Source organism: Tyto alba, unplaced genomic scaffold (assembly GCF_018691265.1).
Source record: "Tyto alba isolate M040663 unplaced genomic scaffold, T.alba_DEE_v4.0 Super-Scaffold_1, whole genome shotgun sequence".
Lineage (NCBI taxonomy): Eukaryota > Metazoa > Chordata > Aves > Strigiformes > Tytonidae > Tyto > Tyto alba.
Genome location: NW_024881261.1, coordinates 16,091,878 through 16,109,180, shown reverse-complemented (window position 1 = coordinate 16,109,180; position 17,303 = coordinate 16,091,878). Strand labels below are relative to the sequence as shown.

General features: G+C 40.4%; 1 protein-coding gene across 1 annotated transcript in view; it reads left to right on the top strand.

Moving 5' to 3' along the window:
* The window catches only part of ARMH3 (armadillo like helical domain containing 3), a 133,266-nt gene that overhangs the window by 27,272 nt on the left and 88,691 nt on the right, over positions 1-17,303 (top strand). Inside the window, exons 15-20 of the mRNA XM_032994163.2 lie at positions 3,866-3,967; positions 7,935-7,993; positions 9,357-9,422; positions 10,489-10,558; positions 12,068-12,128; positions 14,898-14,986. Coding sequence (XP_032850054.1) covers positions 3,866-3,967; positions 7,935-7,993; positions 9,357-9,422; positions 10,489-10,558; positions 12,068-12,128; positions 14,898-14,986 — 447 coding nt within the window. The remainder of the gene's footprint in view (positions 1-3,865; positions 3,968-7,934; positions 7,994-9,356; positions 9,423-10,488; positions 10,559-12,067; positions 12,129-14,897; positions 14,987-17,303) is intronic.

The following is a 17,303-nucleotide window of genomic DNA, read 5'->3' as shown; positions in this document are numbered from 1 at the left end:
CTACAGCTTGCTTGCACTGTCTTTTTTTAATTTACCAAAAAACAAAAGCAAAACAAAAACTCCATCCTGCTCTTAGCAGAGGCAGTGATCTTGTGAAGCTTGAGGCTCCTTGCCGTTTGTAAGGTTACTAAGTTTAAGGTGAGGAGCTGATCTTAAAGTGCAGCAATTTCATCAGGAAGCATTCTTTTTTTCTACTTTCTGTCGCCTTGCTGATCCCGACTCTCAGTGATTATTTTTTTTGTTTGTTTTGTTTTGTTTGAGGACCTTGGCTTCATTTAGTTTGGTAGTGCTTTAGTATTGCTGTCATTTTAAAGGTATGTCAGAATTTTCCTCATTTTCTAAGGTCTTGCAACTCAGCTGTAAAACTTGCCTATGGCTCAAAGTTAGCAAGAGGATTTTTGGCTCTGGAATGGAAAGGTTGCCTTTTTTTTTTTTCCTGCATTTAAAAAAAAAGTGTAGTTGAACTATTTTCAAGTTACAGCAACATGTAGAAATCAATCTATGGGTTTCAGACTTTTTTTTATTCTAACTGGGATTAAAAATGGGTTCATATTATGGTTTGAATTTTCTCTGGCTGTTAGCCTATAGTGTGAATTAAGACCTTTTAAAGTTTCAAATATGTGTTAAAGCAAGGTCTGTAGTATGAACCAGGATAAGCAGTGATGTGTTATTCAGAGTGATTTCCTCTTTTTTTTTTTTTTTTTTATTTTTTTAAATGAGACTTTTGCTAGAAACTGTTGATCCATAATATGTAAATCAAGTGTGCCTGTCACCATAGTTATCTAAATGTCAGTTTGCTTACTGTTGTTAAATATTCATTCACTGCGTTCATTGTAACAGCTCCAGAAGGACCCACTGGGGATATAAATACATTTTTCAGACTTTTAGCTAAATCTTCGAGCTGTTCATAATATTGGGGGTGAAAAAACTTCCAGTCTCATTGCATAGACTTTGCCAACAGACTGGGCATGTTAGCAATGTGTCAGGAGCCCCAGAGCTTCAAGATTGAATGGACTAAAACAGCTCACACTTGGGGATATGCAGCCTTTAGAAGCTAAAGGCCCCATTATCATTTATTTGATGTGATTCGAACAACAAGGTTACATTGATCTATTTGGCCCGTTGTTTCCAAGGGCTACAATTTTGTATTCAAGGTGATTGTATGATCCTGAGCTCCATGAGAAGCTGTGTTGTGCTCTAGGGCCCCTCAGTGCTAATTTTAAAGAATCCAGCATTTTATTGTTCGTTTGTCTCCTTCATCCTTCTGCGCCTGTGCTTGCCCCAGTTCCAGGGGTAAATAAGCCTTACTTGCCTCATTACAGGGTTATGAGATATAAGGCTTGAATTATGAAAGGTGTTGTTTGTTAAAGCAGACTTTTCTCTGAACCAAAATACAGTTGTGTACAGGATCAAATCACTTCCCCTCAGAGCCCCAGACCTAGCCATCCAGAAATCAGATGTAATTCATCACTTCTTGCAAGATCCAGTCTTATCATAAATACCTTTTTCTTTCCTCAGGGGTGAGAAGAGCCTTGAGTGTTCCTCTGAGGATGGATGGGAAGGAGATAATATAGTTCTTAAAATGTGTGTCCTAGTGGTCTGCAGATCTATTTCCAGTGCAAAGGGAGCCCTATCTTAGGCTATCTTTATAGCTTGAGAAGAGAGAGCACTTTCTAGCAATCGTAATTCAACTCACCTATGATCTCCTGCATGAGAAAACCTGCGAGTTTGAGTTCATAGGCAGCCAGAGCAGTAGTGCTATTGTCATGTCAGGACTGGCACGTAGAGCTGGAAAAGATCTCCTTGAATCCAGTGCCTTGTGTTTGCAGGCACATCATCGTAGAATCCTGTAAATTTATCAAACTGTTTTAATTTGTTAAATTTCTTTCCCAATAATTCCTGTTGGAAGGCAGTTTCAGCATCTTGTTTCTTGGTTAGAAATCTTCAACTTTCCGGCCTGTGTTTCTTGTCACTTTATTTATCATGACGTTAACCTTACTTTGGAACACAGATGGCTCTCTTTCATACGTTGGGTTACTTGCCTGTGTATTTTGATGTCTCATAAGGAGGACACTCTGGTCCTCAATCAACTTACTAGCCCTTCTCTAAACTTGTTCAAGTATGAGTTCATCCTCTTTGAACGTGGAATCAGCGTAGTTATGAAGGGTGTTCAAGACAAGGTCTCACCAGCGCCTTGTGCGGGGCATTACTGTATCTCTGCTGGAAGTGCATTTCTGGATGTGTAGTAGGACTACACTCTTCAGTGCCTTGTGTTGGTAGCTCATCATCTCATGATCTGATAGTGTACCATGGTATCACAGTGTCGCTTACAGCTGATGAGCTCTCAGCTTGCCATGGAGATAAATCCCTGAATTCCTGACCTTTGACTTGCATTGTTGAATTTAATCTTGTATTTATTATCTGGTCCTTGATTTCGTCCCATTCTTTGTGTGTAGTCTGATATTCCTCTGTTGTTTACATATTCCAGCTTTCTGCCATTAGTAGACTCGTTAGCAAGCAACTGCTTCTTGTGCCCAGGTCTCCCGCAAAAAACTATTCCCTGAATTGGCACCTAAGAAATTCAAGTAGTAACTTCTTCCAGACTAATAATTTCTCCAGTCATTTTTCCTTTGCTACATCTTTGATGTATTTTAAATTTCTATATTGCTTCCCACCTATCTGCTTCACTCTTAATTTTTCATACAGAACTGTGTTAAATGCTTTACTGAAGTTGTCCTAGACTAGCTCCATCAGATTTTTTTTTGTGGTTGGTTGTTGTGTTTGGTTGGGTTTTTTTTTTATTTTTTTTTTTGTCTGAGCTAATTTATCTTAAACAATATCAGACTTATCTAGCAGGATCTGCAGGTAAATGCATGATGCATTTTTCCCACTTACCTTTCCCTCCTGCTTCAGTATTTCTCGTAAAGCCTTTCTGAACAAGGAGGCTGAGAATGGCCTTTGTAGACAGCTCATGCTCAGTCATCAGTAAAAATGTGGCTCAGTCACATGATAGAGGTTTGACAGCTCATAAACTCAGTTCTTCAGATGGTAGATGGGGAGTGAGCAGGAGGCACTTTGTGCAATTAGCAGAGTAATTGAGATAGCTTCTTGTAAAGTCTAAGGCAGATGATGTCCAGTGTTAAGGTGTCAAAAATACAGCTGGTGGTAACAAGGAGTGTATCCTAGAGAAATACCAACGAACTGCTGTTCTGCTGCAGGTATGGGAAATAAATTTCTGTTCCCTGCTGTGTTGTGATTTCTCTAGCATAAGCTATGATTGCTTCCGCTTCTTGATTTGTATAAAGCTGCTCTTTCTACCTCTCTTTTCTACTATTTTGGTCATGCAGTAATTGTTATATTGCAGTCCTGTGTGTTGCTTCTGCAAGAGAGGCTGTTGTTGGGAAGGAAGGGTGGAATTGGTGTGGACCTTTTGGAAACTGAGAAGGGTCTTTGGGCATGTTTCTTTTGCAACTGAGAATGATGTGAATGTTAGCTGTGTTGATTGTAAGAATTAATTGGATTGCAGTGAGAATATCTTGAGCTCCCTAGGTTGGGAATGTTGATGAATGCTAAAACAGCAGACTGATCTCCCTTGGTGGGGGACAGGCGGGTGGGCAGGACAGAGAAGGGTATCACTTTGCTGGGTACCACAACCTGTAGTTAGAGCAGGAGAAATGGTCTCTGAGGGAGTGGTATTAATCTTCAAAACAAAATCTTTGCTGGGTGGTCATGAAGGAGAAGGAGGTCAGGTGACCCTGCAAATAAGCTGATCCTATCCCAGATCTGCGAGTCTGTGATTTGTTTCTCTGCATAGTTATCTCTTGTATTTGTGGAGGGTAAATGTGTCTTATCTGCTTTGTTCCAGTTATAAGCTCTGCAGAGCTGCCTTTGGATGCTGATGTGCAAACTAGCAACCTGCTGATAACATTCTTGAAGTACAGCTCGATTGTGATGCAGGACACAAAAGGTAAATAAATTCTGTTGATGCAGCAAGCAGTGCTTCTTGAAGTCAGGAGGGCATAAGAACATGTCTAGTGACTCCAAAAATAGAAGTTAACTGGAGTCCTTTTAGAGGACTGAAGATTCCACCTTTCGAGAAAATTAAATGATTTCTTATTACAAGATAAGGGCTATGTGACTAGGAGAGATCTAGTGCTGGCAGGAGAGAAGTCAAATATGGAAAGAATATAATAATAATAATAGTACCTAATAACTAAGTATGTCCCTATGCAGAAGGTGTAAACATACCTGATTCCTGACTGTCTGTCAGAAAGGGGAAGTCATGTACCAGAGAACTTTATTTTTAAGAACATTTAGAAGCTGACACAGGAGGAAAAGCTCAGCATTAGGAGGAAATATTTCCTTTGTCCTTTGGTACTTGCTGGCTAAACAGGCAGCTCTTTTTAATTATAAAGAGAATAGCAGTAACTTACACTCTATTGGCAGTAATTTGCTTAGAAGATATATTTCCATATTGTGCTTTTTGTTTCTCCTGATAGTTTTGTGTGGGTAAATTTCAGCTTGCTGGAGTTGAAGTATTGCTTCATCTCCTGCTCAAGGTACCCAAGGGTACTGTTTTGTCCAGTGGTTGTAAGGGCAGGACCATAGTGTGAACATAACAAGTGATCTTTGTACCATATTTCAGCCTGTTACTGACTTTTGCTGTTAAGTTAGATGCAACAACTGAACAAAAATAGGAAGGTAGCTGCAGAGCTATGATACATCAGTTACTGAGTTTTGTGAATGTGTGGCACTGAATAAGAGAGCAGGCAGGAGAGTTTTCTTATACCTACTAGCTTGCAGTGAAATTGGACCTGGCTGTCTTGTTCTTCAGTATGCAAGCCTAGTTGAGGAAGAAGTGAATAATTGAAATAAGCACCAGAAGGGACTTGTGAAAATAGATAGTGCACCCCCCCAAGGCCAAGGCAGAATCAGGTTTACCTGTATCTTTTCTCAGAGATGTTGCTAACAGGTTGCATGAGGACACTCTGATAGTGGAGCATCATTTTTAGACTGTCCATTCCAGTGTTTAACTAGCCTTATTGTGAGAAAGCTTCATGTGCTTCCTAAATTCTTTGCTATGATTTGAATTAATTACTAGTTATCTTCTCCAAGATAGATACTGAAAATGGGTTATTTATTTCTTTGTGTCAGCCCTTATGTATTTGAAGTCTGCTTTCATGTTTTCTCTTGCTTTTGTCTTTAAGCTAAACTACGTCAATCTTTGCTCAATCATTTCTTGTAGATTGCACACATGAGGGGGGCTTACCAGCTCTCTACTCATTCTCATTTGCTTTTCTCAGGGTCTCTCTTGCTGATCCAAGTCTCTGATGGAACAATTTTATGTTTTTCAATTTAATTTCTGCACTTATTAGCCACTGTAATATGGAAAGTCTGCATAGGGCCTTAGGAACTGCCAAACTGGATTAGTTTCAGATGGAGTGAAATCTGATAGAGGAGATTCCTTATTAAACAAGCCAGGGAGAGATGAATTTATTTTGGTATGAGACAGGAATTGATATTTCTTTCTTTACTTTGGTTACAGCTTGTATAACATTTGAAATTTGTGTGGCTGATAGACTTAATTTCCTTGCTACCGTGGTAGTATGTGGCAATGAGCTCCACTGACTGATCGTTTCAAAAAAACATGCCTTCCAAACCAGTGCTTATTAATTCTAGTGGGTATATTCTTGTCCTTATATCCTATGATGGTAGATGGGATCCTGCCTAACTTCTTTTCTTCTTGTGTAAGACCAAGTGTGGAACAGGCTGCCTGGGGAAGTGATTGAGTTACCATTCTTGGAGGTATTTAAGACGTGTAGATGTGGCGCTTTAGGGGCATGGTGGTGGACTTGGCAGTACTAGGTTAACGATTGGACTCGATGATCTTAAAGGTCTTTTCCAACCTAAACAATTCTGTGATTCTATGTGACACCAATATAGCAACAAGAGAGGAAGAATGAATAACTCTGATTTACTCCATGTGTCTTGAGGCAGGTGGGAACACTTAGAGGGGAGACTGGTTTGTTCCACATCCACGACTAGACAGCTGTTTTGGTCCTGTCCCAGACAACATAACTTAATAGATTTTGTTTGCTAGATCCTCCTCCTGTTTTTTTCCTTTGTGTCAGAGGCAACTGCCCTGGGAGAAACAAAAACTCTGCATCACTTTTTTCCGTCTGTAACTCAGGGTTCATAATGTTATACCTCTCCACAGGAATCGGTCTGCTTTGTTCCTTTAATGAAGGATACTGTGAAAGTATGAGGTGTCTGTGAGTAACTGCTTGCATAGGTGCCCTGTAACTGCTGAAAATGTCATGATGTTCACGACACATTGGCTGAAGGCAGAGTACTTGGTGTGGAACAGGAGCCTGTACAGCACAATCCCCAGAGAAAGAAGTGGTAGCAGCACCTACAAATATATACAGGGAGGCCTTAGAGTAGGAAAATAACAAGGCTCCAGTGTATCAAAGTTCTTTGAGGCCATTTTTCCTGCTTTGCTGGAGTGGAAAACTTGTCAGGTAAACATTTTAGCTGAGGTAAGGAGACATAGGAGAGACTTTTAACTCTCCCACTCCAAAATTCCTCTTCATCTTACTTGGTGCAGCAAGATTAAATCAGCACACTTCAGGGCACATCTTGTTAGTAAATATCTGTCCCTCAGCAGCATAGAAAAGAAAACAGAAGAGGCATCAAACTAGACTGAACAGCTAGCTAAGCCCATTCTATCTATTTTTATAGATTACAATATACATGCTAACTAGCAAAGTGTTTGTTAAAGTGGCCTGCAAAGACGCAAGGAGTTTGGCTGATGCTGTCTTCTGACTTCTATGAAAGTGGTCTGACTGTTTCAGATTTCCTTCTCCTCCAAGTTTGACTTTAAGGCAGATGTCTGGGATGGCACGCTTAGTAGTCTTGCACTTTAGAGAAGCTGTTGGAGGTCTCAGGAATGTGCAGTTTTAAGTTTTCTCAGAATTTAGTTCTAAGTATGTTGTTGTGTTTGCTTTCGGTTTGTTTTTGTGATTTTGGGGGGGTGTGGTGTGAGTGGTTTGTTTTTTAGGAAAGAGCTTGATTTAACAGTGCCTTGAACTGCCTGGTCTTAACTAGCACTGCTTTCAGCAAGGATTGGACCAGAGTTTTCTTCCTAAGTTACTCTATGATTGTAGGTATCTTGTTTTTTTGGTATCTCAAGGTTAAAATTGAGAGAGGAGTTTTAAATAATCCAAATAAAAATAACATTTTTCTGCCTTAGTCCTCTATTTGTGATTCTTCAGCCCTTCAATTGTCATTCAGGGCAAAAGCTGCTTGAAGTTGCAAGATGAATAACAAGTTGTGGAGCATGATCATGGTGGAAGTCCTTTGGCTTAAAATCCTAAATCTTTGCAGACTTCCTTCTGTCATGGTTTTGCACAGAACAAAGTAGGTCATGTCCCTCAGTATTGGGGTTAAAACTGATGACTTTGAGCAGAATGTCCAGAGTCATTCTGCTACACCGTGCTATGCCTTTACCAAAGCTTTGCTGCTTGTTTTGTAACCTACAGCGAAGGTGATCTTTTTCTTTCTGTCTTGTCTAAGAGAGGGAAAAGTGCGTTTCTGCTGTGACAGAAAGACATGGACTAACCCCGGTATTTAAAATATCTGTGCAAATAAAACTGAATGAGACAGAATCCCCACTGTCAGTTTACAGTGCTGTTGGAGGTTCAAATCAGAAACTTGACTGTTGGTACAGACTGGTGACAAATTGGTGGGATTTAGTGGTCAGGCTGGAAGGCAAGTGCCTGATGACAGTATTTAGACTATTGGCTATCATGAAGGAAGTAGGAATATGAAGAATATCCAAGGCTGGGCTGTTCTCTTGCTTCAACAAGTATCTTGCTCTTCAGCATTGTTAGGCTTGTGTGGTTCATGGAGGACTTGTTTTTTCTTCTTTGCAGATGAGCACCGGCTACACAGTGGCAAGCTGTGTCTGATTATCCTGACATGCATAGCAGAGGTAGGTTTCTTGTGTGAAACTGTTCAACAGATGGTGTGTTACAAGGCTCTATCTGCATTCACATCCCCTGCCTCCTGTTGAGCAGGAGCTGAAGATCTGCAGTGGTACTGAGTAGTGAGGACCTCAGCTGCTTAACATTTTGCTAATAAACCTGATGCAGTACTGTTAAAATTCACTTGAAAATTGGATCATCTCATTTGGGTTAGCCAATTCCCAGGGATGAAGAGAGAAAAGAGTGAACCTAAGCCTTTTCTCTCTTACCTGTTGAGTGACCTTGTGCTGTGGCTTTTAGATGAGTAATGTGCTAATGGCTTTCAACTCTGTGCTGAAATGAAATATGAAATATGGGCAATGCCATATCCCTTCTGCCTAAGAAGAATATGAGTCTGAAAGAAAGCCCCATGGTTGTACCCTACAAGCAAGACAAGTAGCAAATCTGGTAGTAGAGTGAGAAGACAGTATCACAGAGCTAAGTCAGCATTCCTGGCTGAATGTGGTCCTGTCTCATGGGAAATACGTACTAATGGCTTGACTGATGTCCTGAACGTGACTGAGTTTGTGTGGCATTTGCATTTTGCTTGCTTCCAAGTAAAGACCTTTCATTCTTAACAAAGAATAAAACCCAGCAATGTTGATAAACATTACTTCAGAATCCTTACACTGGTTCTTAGGAAAAGCCTGAAAGCTAATCATCTACATTTCAAATACTTATAATTAAATGGTTTTGGCACTTGAGTTCTTCAGGTGGATGCATAGACAATACAAGATAAGAAATTCCGTTTCTACATAGCAAGAATATGTTTTGGTTCTGGTATTAAAAGGAGAGTAAATTTATTACCCAACCTGGTTGTGCATTATCTGGAGGAATCACTTTTATTTAAAGCTGGTCATGGAATGTTATTTGTGTGAGAGGTGGGACAGCTGATAAATGTACCTGCTAGTGCTGCAGTAACTTCTGGCATGATGGGTCAATCAAAATGCCAATATAAACCTTTGTTCACAGAGTCACAGGAACTTGTGTGCTGGAGAACCACCTCATGAGTTATACAACACTTGCTAAACTCTTGGTGCTGTGGTGTGTGCAGTCCAGAGTTTGGATGAGCAAAGGAGGAGAAGGGAAAATAAATTGCTAACGAAACAAGTAGTAGTGCAGACTTTAAAGTGGAATTGGGATCAGGAGGTGTTTACTTTTGCGTGGCTGGAGACTGGGGTGAGGACAAGAGGAGGTGACAGTTGTCTTTCTAACCTTATGGCTATGTGTTGAGAGTTTTACACTGAAACACATGTGATTTGAGAGGCAAGTAGGTGTTGGGCGCTTGGTTGGCTATTTATATCTCCTCCCTTTTCTTGCTCTTTTCAATAGGATCAGTATGCTAACGCTTTTCTCCATGATGACAACATGAATTTTCGAGTAAACCTACACAGGATGGTGAGTCTTTTCCTCCAGATGGTATATTTTCTCTTTGGGATGAGAACACAGAGGATTTGAGTCCCTGTATGTTCAAAACTGTGTCACTGACATCTAACCTAGATTGCTAAGGAATGTGGAAAAACTGTGATAATTGCAGTAGTTGGGAAATTATTTTGATATCGCTCTCAGAACGTCTCACTCCTTCGAAGAACAAAAGAGCTGGTTCCCCTGTTGGTGAATTCAGAGGCCTGTGTAGCTGGGGAGGAGCTGTGTATTATGAGGTCTCTGGGGAAATCAGTGACAGAGAGAATGTTCTGCCTTAATCTTCATCTAGCATTAGCTCTCATGTGATATATTAATAGCCAGCTGGATTTACACCAAGTGCTCTAATTTGGTTTATGCTTCATCCTGGGTGGGGTGATTCACTTTGAAGGAGCTTTTTCCTATAGGTATCTGTGGAGGAAGTGTCCTTATCTGGCTCATGGATCTCTGTAGTCACAAGTAGCTTGAATGGTTATCCTACCTTGATGCATTCTGTCTTTGTGGTACTTGCAAGTTTCACCTCATCTCTCAGTGAAGCAGCACTTGAAAGTGTCACTAGTCCGGGAGAGAAACAAACACTTTATAGTGAGCATACTGCAAGGATGCTAGTCATTACCACTTAACAACAAACTTGCCATTCAATTAGCTTTTCTGGTCTGTTACAATACAGACCAAAGCCATTTAATACTGCACACGCTGTTAAGAATGCAGATCAGACTTCTGGGTCAGGAGAAAATCAGTATGTTAATCAAAGGGGAGGAATTGCTATGTGACTTTTTTTTTTCCTCCCACACCCCATGATATAACAGTGCCCTCCAGTTACACAGTTGGAGAAATAAAATCCAAGTGGTCAGCATGCTGAAAAGCAGGCACAATTTTGTTCCAGCCACGGCCTTTAGAATTAATATAGGTGAGATAGCAGTTGGAAAAAAAGACAAAGGGAAGCCTGTGCTGATGGTATTATTTCCATGAAAAATACAGTAATACAGAGAACGTCACTTCAGGCTTCTGCTGACTTGTTTTCATCTTTGTGTGTTTGAAGCCAATGAGACATAGGAAAAAAGCAGCAGACAAGAACCTGCCCTGTCGCCCGCTGGTGTGTGCAGTGCTTGGTGAGTATTGTTAGAGTATGTGTGTGCTTGTGGTTTCCAAAGCATCTTTTGTTCTGTAATAGAAACATGAAATTTGTGGATTAAGGGGAGGGGTGGATGGACTTAAAAGGAGGGCAGTTACATACTAAAGATTTCCAGCAATGGACTGTCCTTCTCCATAAATGGTTGCCTCACAGAGAAATTAAATCCAATATTGCTGCTCTGTAGCAAGAAATCCTGTATACATTTACAGTAAGTTTTGCAGAAGCCTCTTGTCCCCTTTTACCTGAATTAGTAACAATAGGGAGTGCAGTTGATTAATAAATTCAGTCATTTAGGTGAGTGTGGTAGCAGTTAGTTACACGTACTTTGTAGGTGAAGGCAAACCTATGAAAAGGACACATATTAGTGAATGTGTTTGGGAATTTAGCCTTTTCTGAGGAAAAAAACCCAATAGGAGTTTCAGTAGCTAGGGTTGGTTCTGCCTGTGGATATGGAGGCACAGTTGAAAGCTTTTCATGCAGCACATGATTAAATTGTGACACTCATTGCTGTGGAGGCCAAAAGCATAAATATGTGCAGAAGTGGATGGAGCCTGGATCCCTGAATGACTCTTAAGCCTGATGATGTGGAAGCAGTTTCAGACTCCAGTATTTTCAAACAGGTAATTGTTGAAGCCAAGGCACAACAGCTGCATGAAGAAGCTTTCCAGACTTATCAGATTTCATGCACCCTTGCCTTAGACTGTTTTTAGTCACTATTGAGTTATATTGCAGGGCTGTTAGTACCTGAGGAAGTTACATCTCACAGTTGTTACTCCTGGCATGGGCTCAGCATTTTCTGCTGAAGTGGTGTTGGGCAGAGAACACACACACATTCAGTTAGCATTTATTAGATGAGCCATAGTCATTTATGTCTTTCAATTGTGTTTGTATACTCTTTGCCTTTTATTCTCACACCGGGAGCCCCTAAATGTTAGACACATTCTCCTTTTTTTTTTTTTCCCTTTTTTTTTTTTCCGAATGAGACTGAAGCAGAAGCTTAGCCTACGTTGGGATCAAACTAGGTTTACTTGCTTCAGAATGTATTTTAGGAAAAAATAGGTGTTCTTTACAGTGTCTTTAAGTAAACATCTAGGTTATGAATTTGTCTAGTAAGAATGATTTTCTAAAATGTGCTTCTTAATGGAATTTTCCATTAGTGACAAGACTTGAAATGTGAGACCAATTCTAAATATCAGAATTTGTGGTGTATTTTTTATTTGACTAATAGTGGAGGGAAATCATATGGGGAAGCAGTACCTCAAAGCAAATTACATTACATGTCCTCAGTTTCCAGTAGGTTTTTAAATTTCAGAAGATGTCTAGTGCTCTTTAAAACATACAAACAAAAAAAGCAACATTTCTCTCATTTAAGCAAGACTACTGTCTGGTAGAGGTGGGTAGTTGGGGTAGTTTGACTTCTTTGTTGTCTACTAAAAGTTATCAATAGGTAGCTTGATACTTAGTTTATCATTTTCTTTTCTGTCAGATTTGATGGTGGAATTCATCGTAACACACATGATGAAGGAATTTCCTATGGATCTCTATGTGTAAGTGTCTGTGGGGTGACTCGTGATTTCATTTGAAGTTTGAATTTGGGTGGAACTCTAGTCATAGAGCAATGTTCTGGCTGAAATAACACTTCATGGCTGGTGGGGAGCAGGATGGCTTTTCATGAACTCTTCTAGCAACTTTTTCTACTTCTAAAATGCTCTGCATGCCAGAAAAATTAAAGTGAAATGAACTTCCACCTTTTAGACCGATTTCCTAATCTACTTGATCAAACGAGAGCTTTTCAGTCTGAAAGAAGTTTCATAACACAGAGTCACTGTGAGAAACCCCACCTCCCAGAAGAGGAATCTTGGTGTAGAAACTGAAAAGACAGTTTTGAAAAACCAGGAATGACTGACGTGAGGGCTGGAAGGCGATGTGGAGAGTGGGAGAGAGGTTTAAGCTTCAAATAGCTTGCTAGGCAGCAAGGGGTAAAACTTAGCGATGGGGAAAGGGAGAGAAGAGGACAGGTCTACATGAGCACTCCATGTGTCCCCAGAGGCCCCTAGAATGCTTTGTTCTGCTTTAGCCTGGAGGGCAGAAATAGGATTTAGGCAGATCATTGGCTTTGCTCTGGCTGTTTGTACAGTACTGAATTTCCCCAAGGCTTGAACAGCACTATATTCTGTAGAAGAGATGAAGATACACAGGCTGTTTGCCCTTAAGGTAACTTTTCAGCATGTTCTGATTTTGCCCAGATAACCCTGCAACTACAGTGCCTTTGCAAGGGTTGTACAGTTCAATTACGAGTTTGTGAAAAATGATTTTTTAATGACAATTACAGAATTAGTTGTAAATGGATGTAGTGCATTGGAATTTCACAAGAGAGGTGTGAAATGCCTTGGGCTCGAAAGTGAGGTCACATCTAGAAACCCCGTGAGAGTAAAAATAATGAGCAGTAGCAACCATCAGTGGACATCTGTATCCATTCATTTTGGCATGTTTGTGCAGTTCTTTCATTACACTCCTGTCTGAAACTATCCCATAGCAGATGCAGTTATTGCAGACAAAGTGGGTGTTCTGAATGCACAAATAGTGTCATACTTCTCTGCAATACATTTAAAAGGTGACAACATGAATCTGCTCAGGGGAGGGCATATTAATATTTAAAAGAGAAATCCAGGTTGCTTTGACCAAGGGTAGTTTTTTGTCTATTATCTGTATTATGAATCCTCAGCACAAAGCTAAAAAACAGACACCCCACCAGGATGGATAACTTCATAACTAAAGCAGTGTGGTTTGGGAGTCTATAGGCTGGTAGCTGGTTCTTTGGCTCTCGAGGCTGGGGTAGTAGGACTGCTATGCCCCTCCTCATCGCTTTTCTTCCATGCCTTGATTTCACTCAGAAAGCTGTATGCTACTGTAGACAAGCATGAGATTTCAATGCTGAGATACGTCTGCAGAGTGTTTTGCATTAACAGCTATTGTAATTATAAATAAATGTTTTGGCCATTGCCAGATTCTCTCTGGTCCATGCCTTGAATAGTTTGTTTTTTTATCAGAAATAGGAGGTCTCTGCCCAGAGTGATTGCTGTTCTGATCTGAAGACAGCTGTCTCTGTCCTAGCTGATTTGCTTCATTTTCTTGGTTGAATTTGTGAGAATCCAAATTGAAATACAGCCCTTAATGTGATGCTCAGCTGTTATAAATGATTTTACTTTTATTTGTCTAGAGTTATTTTCAGTGCTTACCCCTTTGTGGTGTTTTTGGGATCGTCTAAGGGTCTGAAAAGAATAACGTATAACCTCTGCATATTATTTCTTAAGGGTTTTTAAAGCCTGATTTTGATTTCTTTATCCCTTTTTGAATAACTTCCATACAGATTTAAAAAGTTTGATTTCTCTGTGTTTGTCTGATATGTAGTGTCTTTTCAGAGAGATACTGATATTAATGAGATAATGTGGTTTTGAGAAATAAGGATTTGGGGAGAAAGGAATTCTTCCTTTTTGAAGGCTTCCTTCTGCTTTTTCTAAAAGTCAATAACTAAAAATAGCGTGGTCTAATAAATTCAAAATTGTATATATTTTCTGTCTTGTCCTTAATGGTAGGTAGTGCTAGAGAATTTACTCGTTATATTGTATATTTAGTTCTGATGTTATTTGTGAAGAAAGACTGTACCTAAGAGTTTGTATGAACACTAGATGCTATAGAGACCTACAGGATCTGGAGACTTCACAAGTATGCTAGCTGTATGTTGGGGGATTTCAGAGCTTGTAGGTGCATTGCTTTATTTGTTTAAGGAGACTGGAAAATTTGGTAGAAATGTTTCTCTTTTTGAATAGCTAAACTTCATGCCTCAGTCAAACTAAAAATCCTGTGGTGTGTTTGACTCCAATTTCCTTTAGCCTCATCATTTGGGCCAGAGAAACTGAAAAGCTCCACTGTGTCCAGATTTTACAAAATCTGAGTGCAGTATCTCATATATACAGAGCCTGCAAGTTAAGTAACTCCTTTTTTAGAGCTTATGAGGTCATCAGGTAAGGGCAGCAAAGAGTGGAAAGTATTAAATATAAACAACAAACTTATATTTGTAGTCAGTCCAATCACGTTGAGTTTGTACTGGCATCCAGGACCTTTTCTCTCGTGTTGTCTGGCTCTTTCTTGTGGATGTTGCTTCCCTTTAGGAGCCCAAAACCACGAGCCCCATCCTTCTCTGATAGGCTTTGCGTTTGTCTGTTTCCCTGCTGATGATTTCAGAGACATTGCCAGGTTTGATACAGAATGCTGGGAAATGCAATGTAATTAATCCTTTGCCCTCTCTTTTCCAGACGGTGCATTCAGATTGTGCACAAGCTGCTGTGCTACCAGAAGAAATGCAGAGTGAGGCTTCACTACACCTGGAGGGAGCTCTGGTCAGGTACTTTGCATCTGCAGAGATAGTCAAATATGAAAAGCCCAGAGTGGGTGGCTGTTTGATGGCCATGACTGTTCCATTGCTACAGGGTTAAACATCAAGCAGCAAGTCTGTTAAAGCATCTTTATTTTGCTTCTTTGTTGCTACATGCAAATTACCTCTTTTGGAAAGCCAGGTTGTTATCATAATGGTAGCTAATTTACTTTCTTGTCTGGCCATGATCACCATGGTATCCAAATGTCTTGGTGGTTCTGTTCTATCACTTGAGTCCCTCTTCACCTGATTGGAGAAATGGAGTAATGTTTTATGCAGTAGTGTTTCTCTCTCAGGTATTTGTGAGTAGAAAGGAGGTAGGCTCTTGGGTAAAGGGAGGTGGGCCTTACTTTTTCTTTTTACTGTAAGAGATGGATACACGTAGATTAGTGTGTGCAGCTGCTTCTGAAAAGAGCAACCTAGAAATGTCAGTAGGAGGGAAGAGGGGCTTTTAACTCTGACCTTTGCATTGATGGTAGTCTGGTTCATGCCACTGGTATCCTGAGATAGACAAGCATTATGGGATTTGACTTGTAATCTAGTGGACGTAGCTTTGTAAGACTGTTTTATGATGCAGTCATTGTGTGGGAGGTCTGAGGAAGGGGTAGCAGAATGGATGATGAGACCTAACAGGCTTATTTTATGCATATGGTGTGCACTTCTGTTCTTACCTTGCAAGCAGTGAGGTAGCTCAGCTAGGAAAGTACAGTTAATCCCCTAGCTGTTGTGGCTTAGACAAGAGGTTTATGAAAATTCAGGGGAGCATGGCCCTAATTGTGTATTGCTGGAGCTGTGCTTGAGACCTAGGATATGCGACTTGGCTGGCGTAATGCAAATCCCATCAGAAATCTGAGAGAGGATGACTTTTGAAAGAGGTTATGAGTGGTTTGTGAAGCTGTTCTCAATTAACACTGAGTGCTTCCCTTCAGTAGTTTTGCACAGCTGAGTGTGGGTACAGAGAAATGAACCAACAATCTGAGTCACTTTCAGTTATTAAATTTTCACCTTATGTGACATGTGGCCCATTCAGACTTCCTAAATTATTCCTGTAGAAGGTGAAGTGGGTGCCCCTAATTAAGGGATTAGTGATCTCTTTTTGATGGTTTTCTTCAGAACAGAGCCCCTAGAGGCATGGCAGGAGTGTAGTGCCAGTTCAGGAGAAGGATGTGTACAATGTGGATGTCTCTTGTAAATAGAAATTGCATCTGACAGCATGTGTGATATCACCTCAGCAGTTACCAGTGAACCAGATCCATTCCTATTTGGCCAGGCTGAACTCGGTTTTTCCTACACACTGGCAGTATGTAAGTCTTGAATTTAATGCCTTTTGCTTGAAGGTACTGTTCCACAGTTCAGAGAGCACATTCCTAGGCACCTTTCAATCCTTACCTTTGCCTATTTTAGGGAGAAAAAAATAAAAATCCTTGCTGCTCACTGAGATTCAGTATCTTGGGATATTCTTGTTAGCTGTCTCTAATTAGCTGGTGTTTGTATAGTGCTTTGGAAATGTAAAGTGCCTCAGAAGTATTAAGTACTGCACATGCTTTGAAAGCAAAGCAGTAAAGTAAAATACACTCGAATCGGTCAGGTTTCTATGAAGCACCCAGAATGTCTGCACACCTGATGTAGCTGAAGAGCTCCATGCTGGCTACAGATGTCTGTGTGTTTAGGGAGATCCTCTCATGCGGGAGTAAATTGCAGTAAGAATGTTTCAAGTTTTTTTCTTATAGGATGTTGAGATGGGCAGAGAGATTCTTCAGTAGCTGGTAGGTGATTCATGCAGGCTGGAAGGCCCTGGGTTGAATGGTACATGCAACTGTAAAAGGGCACATCCTGGCTGCTCCAGGTGTGTACTTTGAGTGCTATATGTGGCAGACAATGCTAATTGCCAGCCCTATCTTGAGATATGTTTCATAATTAACTCTCGTCCCTGTCAAGGCTGCTCTTTGATTACCCAGTATGCTGCTGTCTTTGATGTGAAAGAATGGCTATTTTTCTGGTCTTGATCTATCTGACGGATGGTTCCAAACTGGAGCACAGGGACTTCTGAATTAGTTTTTATCCTTTATGTGAACATATTCCCCTTTGGGCTTTTATTTTGGATCGAAGAATTAGTTACCACTGCTGGATGAACAGCTAAAAGGGAGCAGCTATTCACTGTAAGATCTGAGATCTCAGGTTGTCCCATCAGGCATGCTTTACAGAAGGTCTTCAAGCCCACACTTGTCTTCTTGAATGACAAGGTGTATGATGACTGAAGCAATGCCCCTCTTATGCAGCATGGATA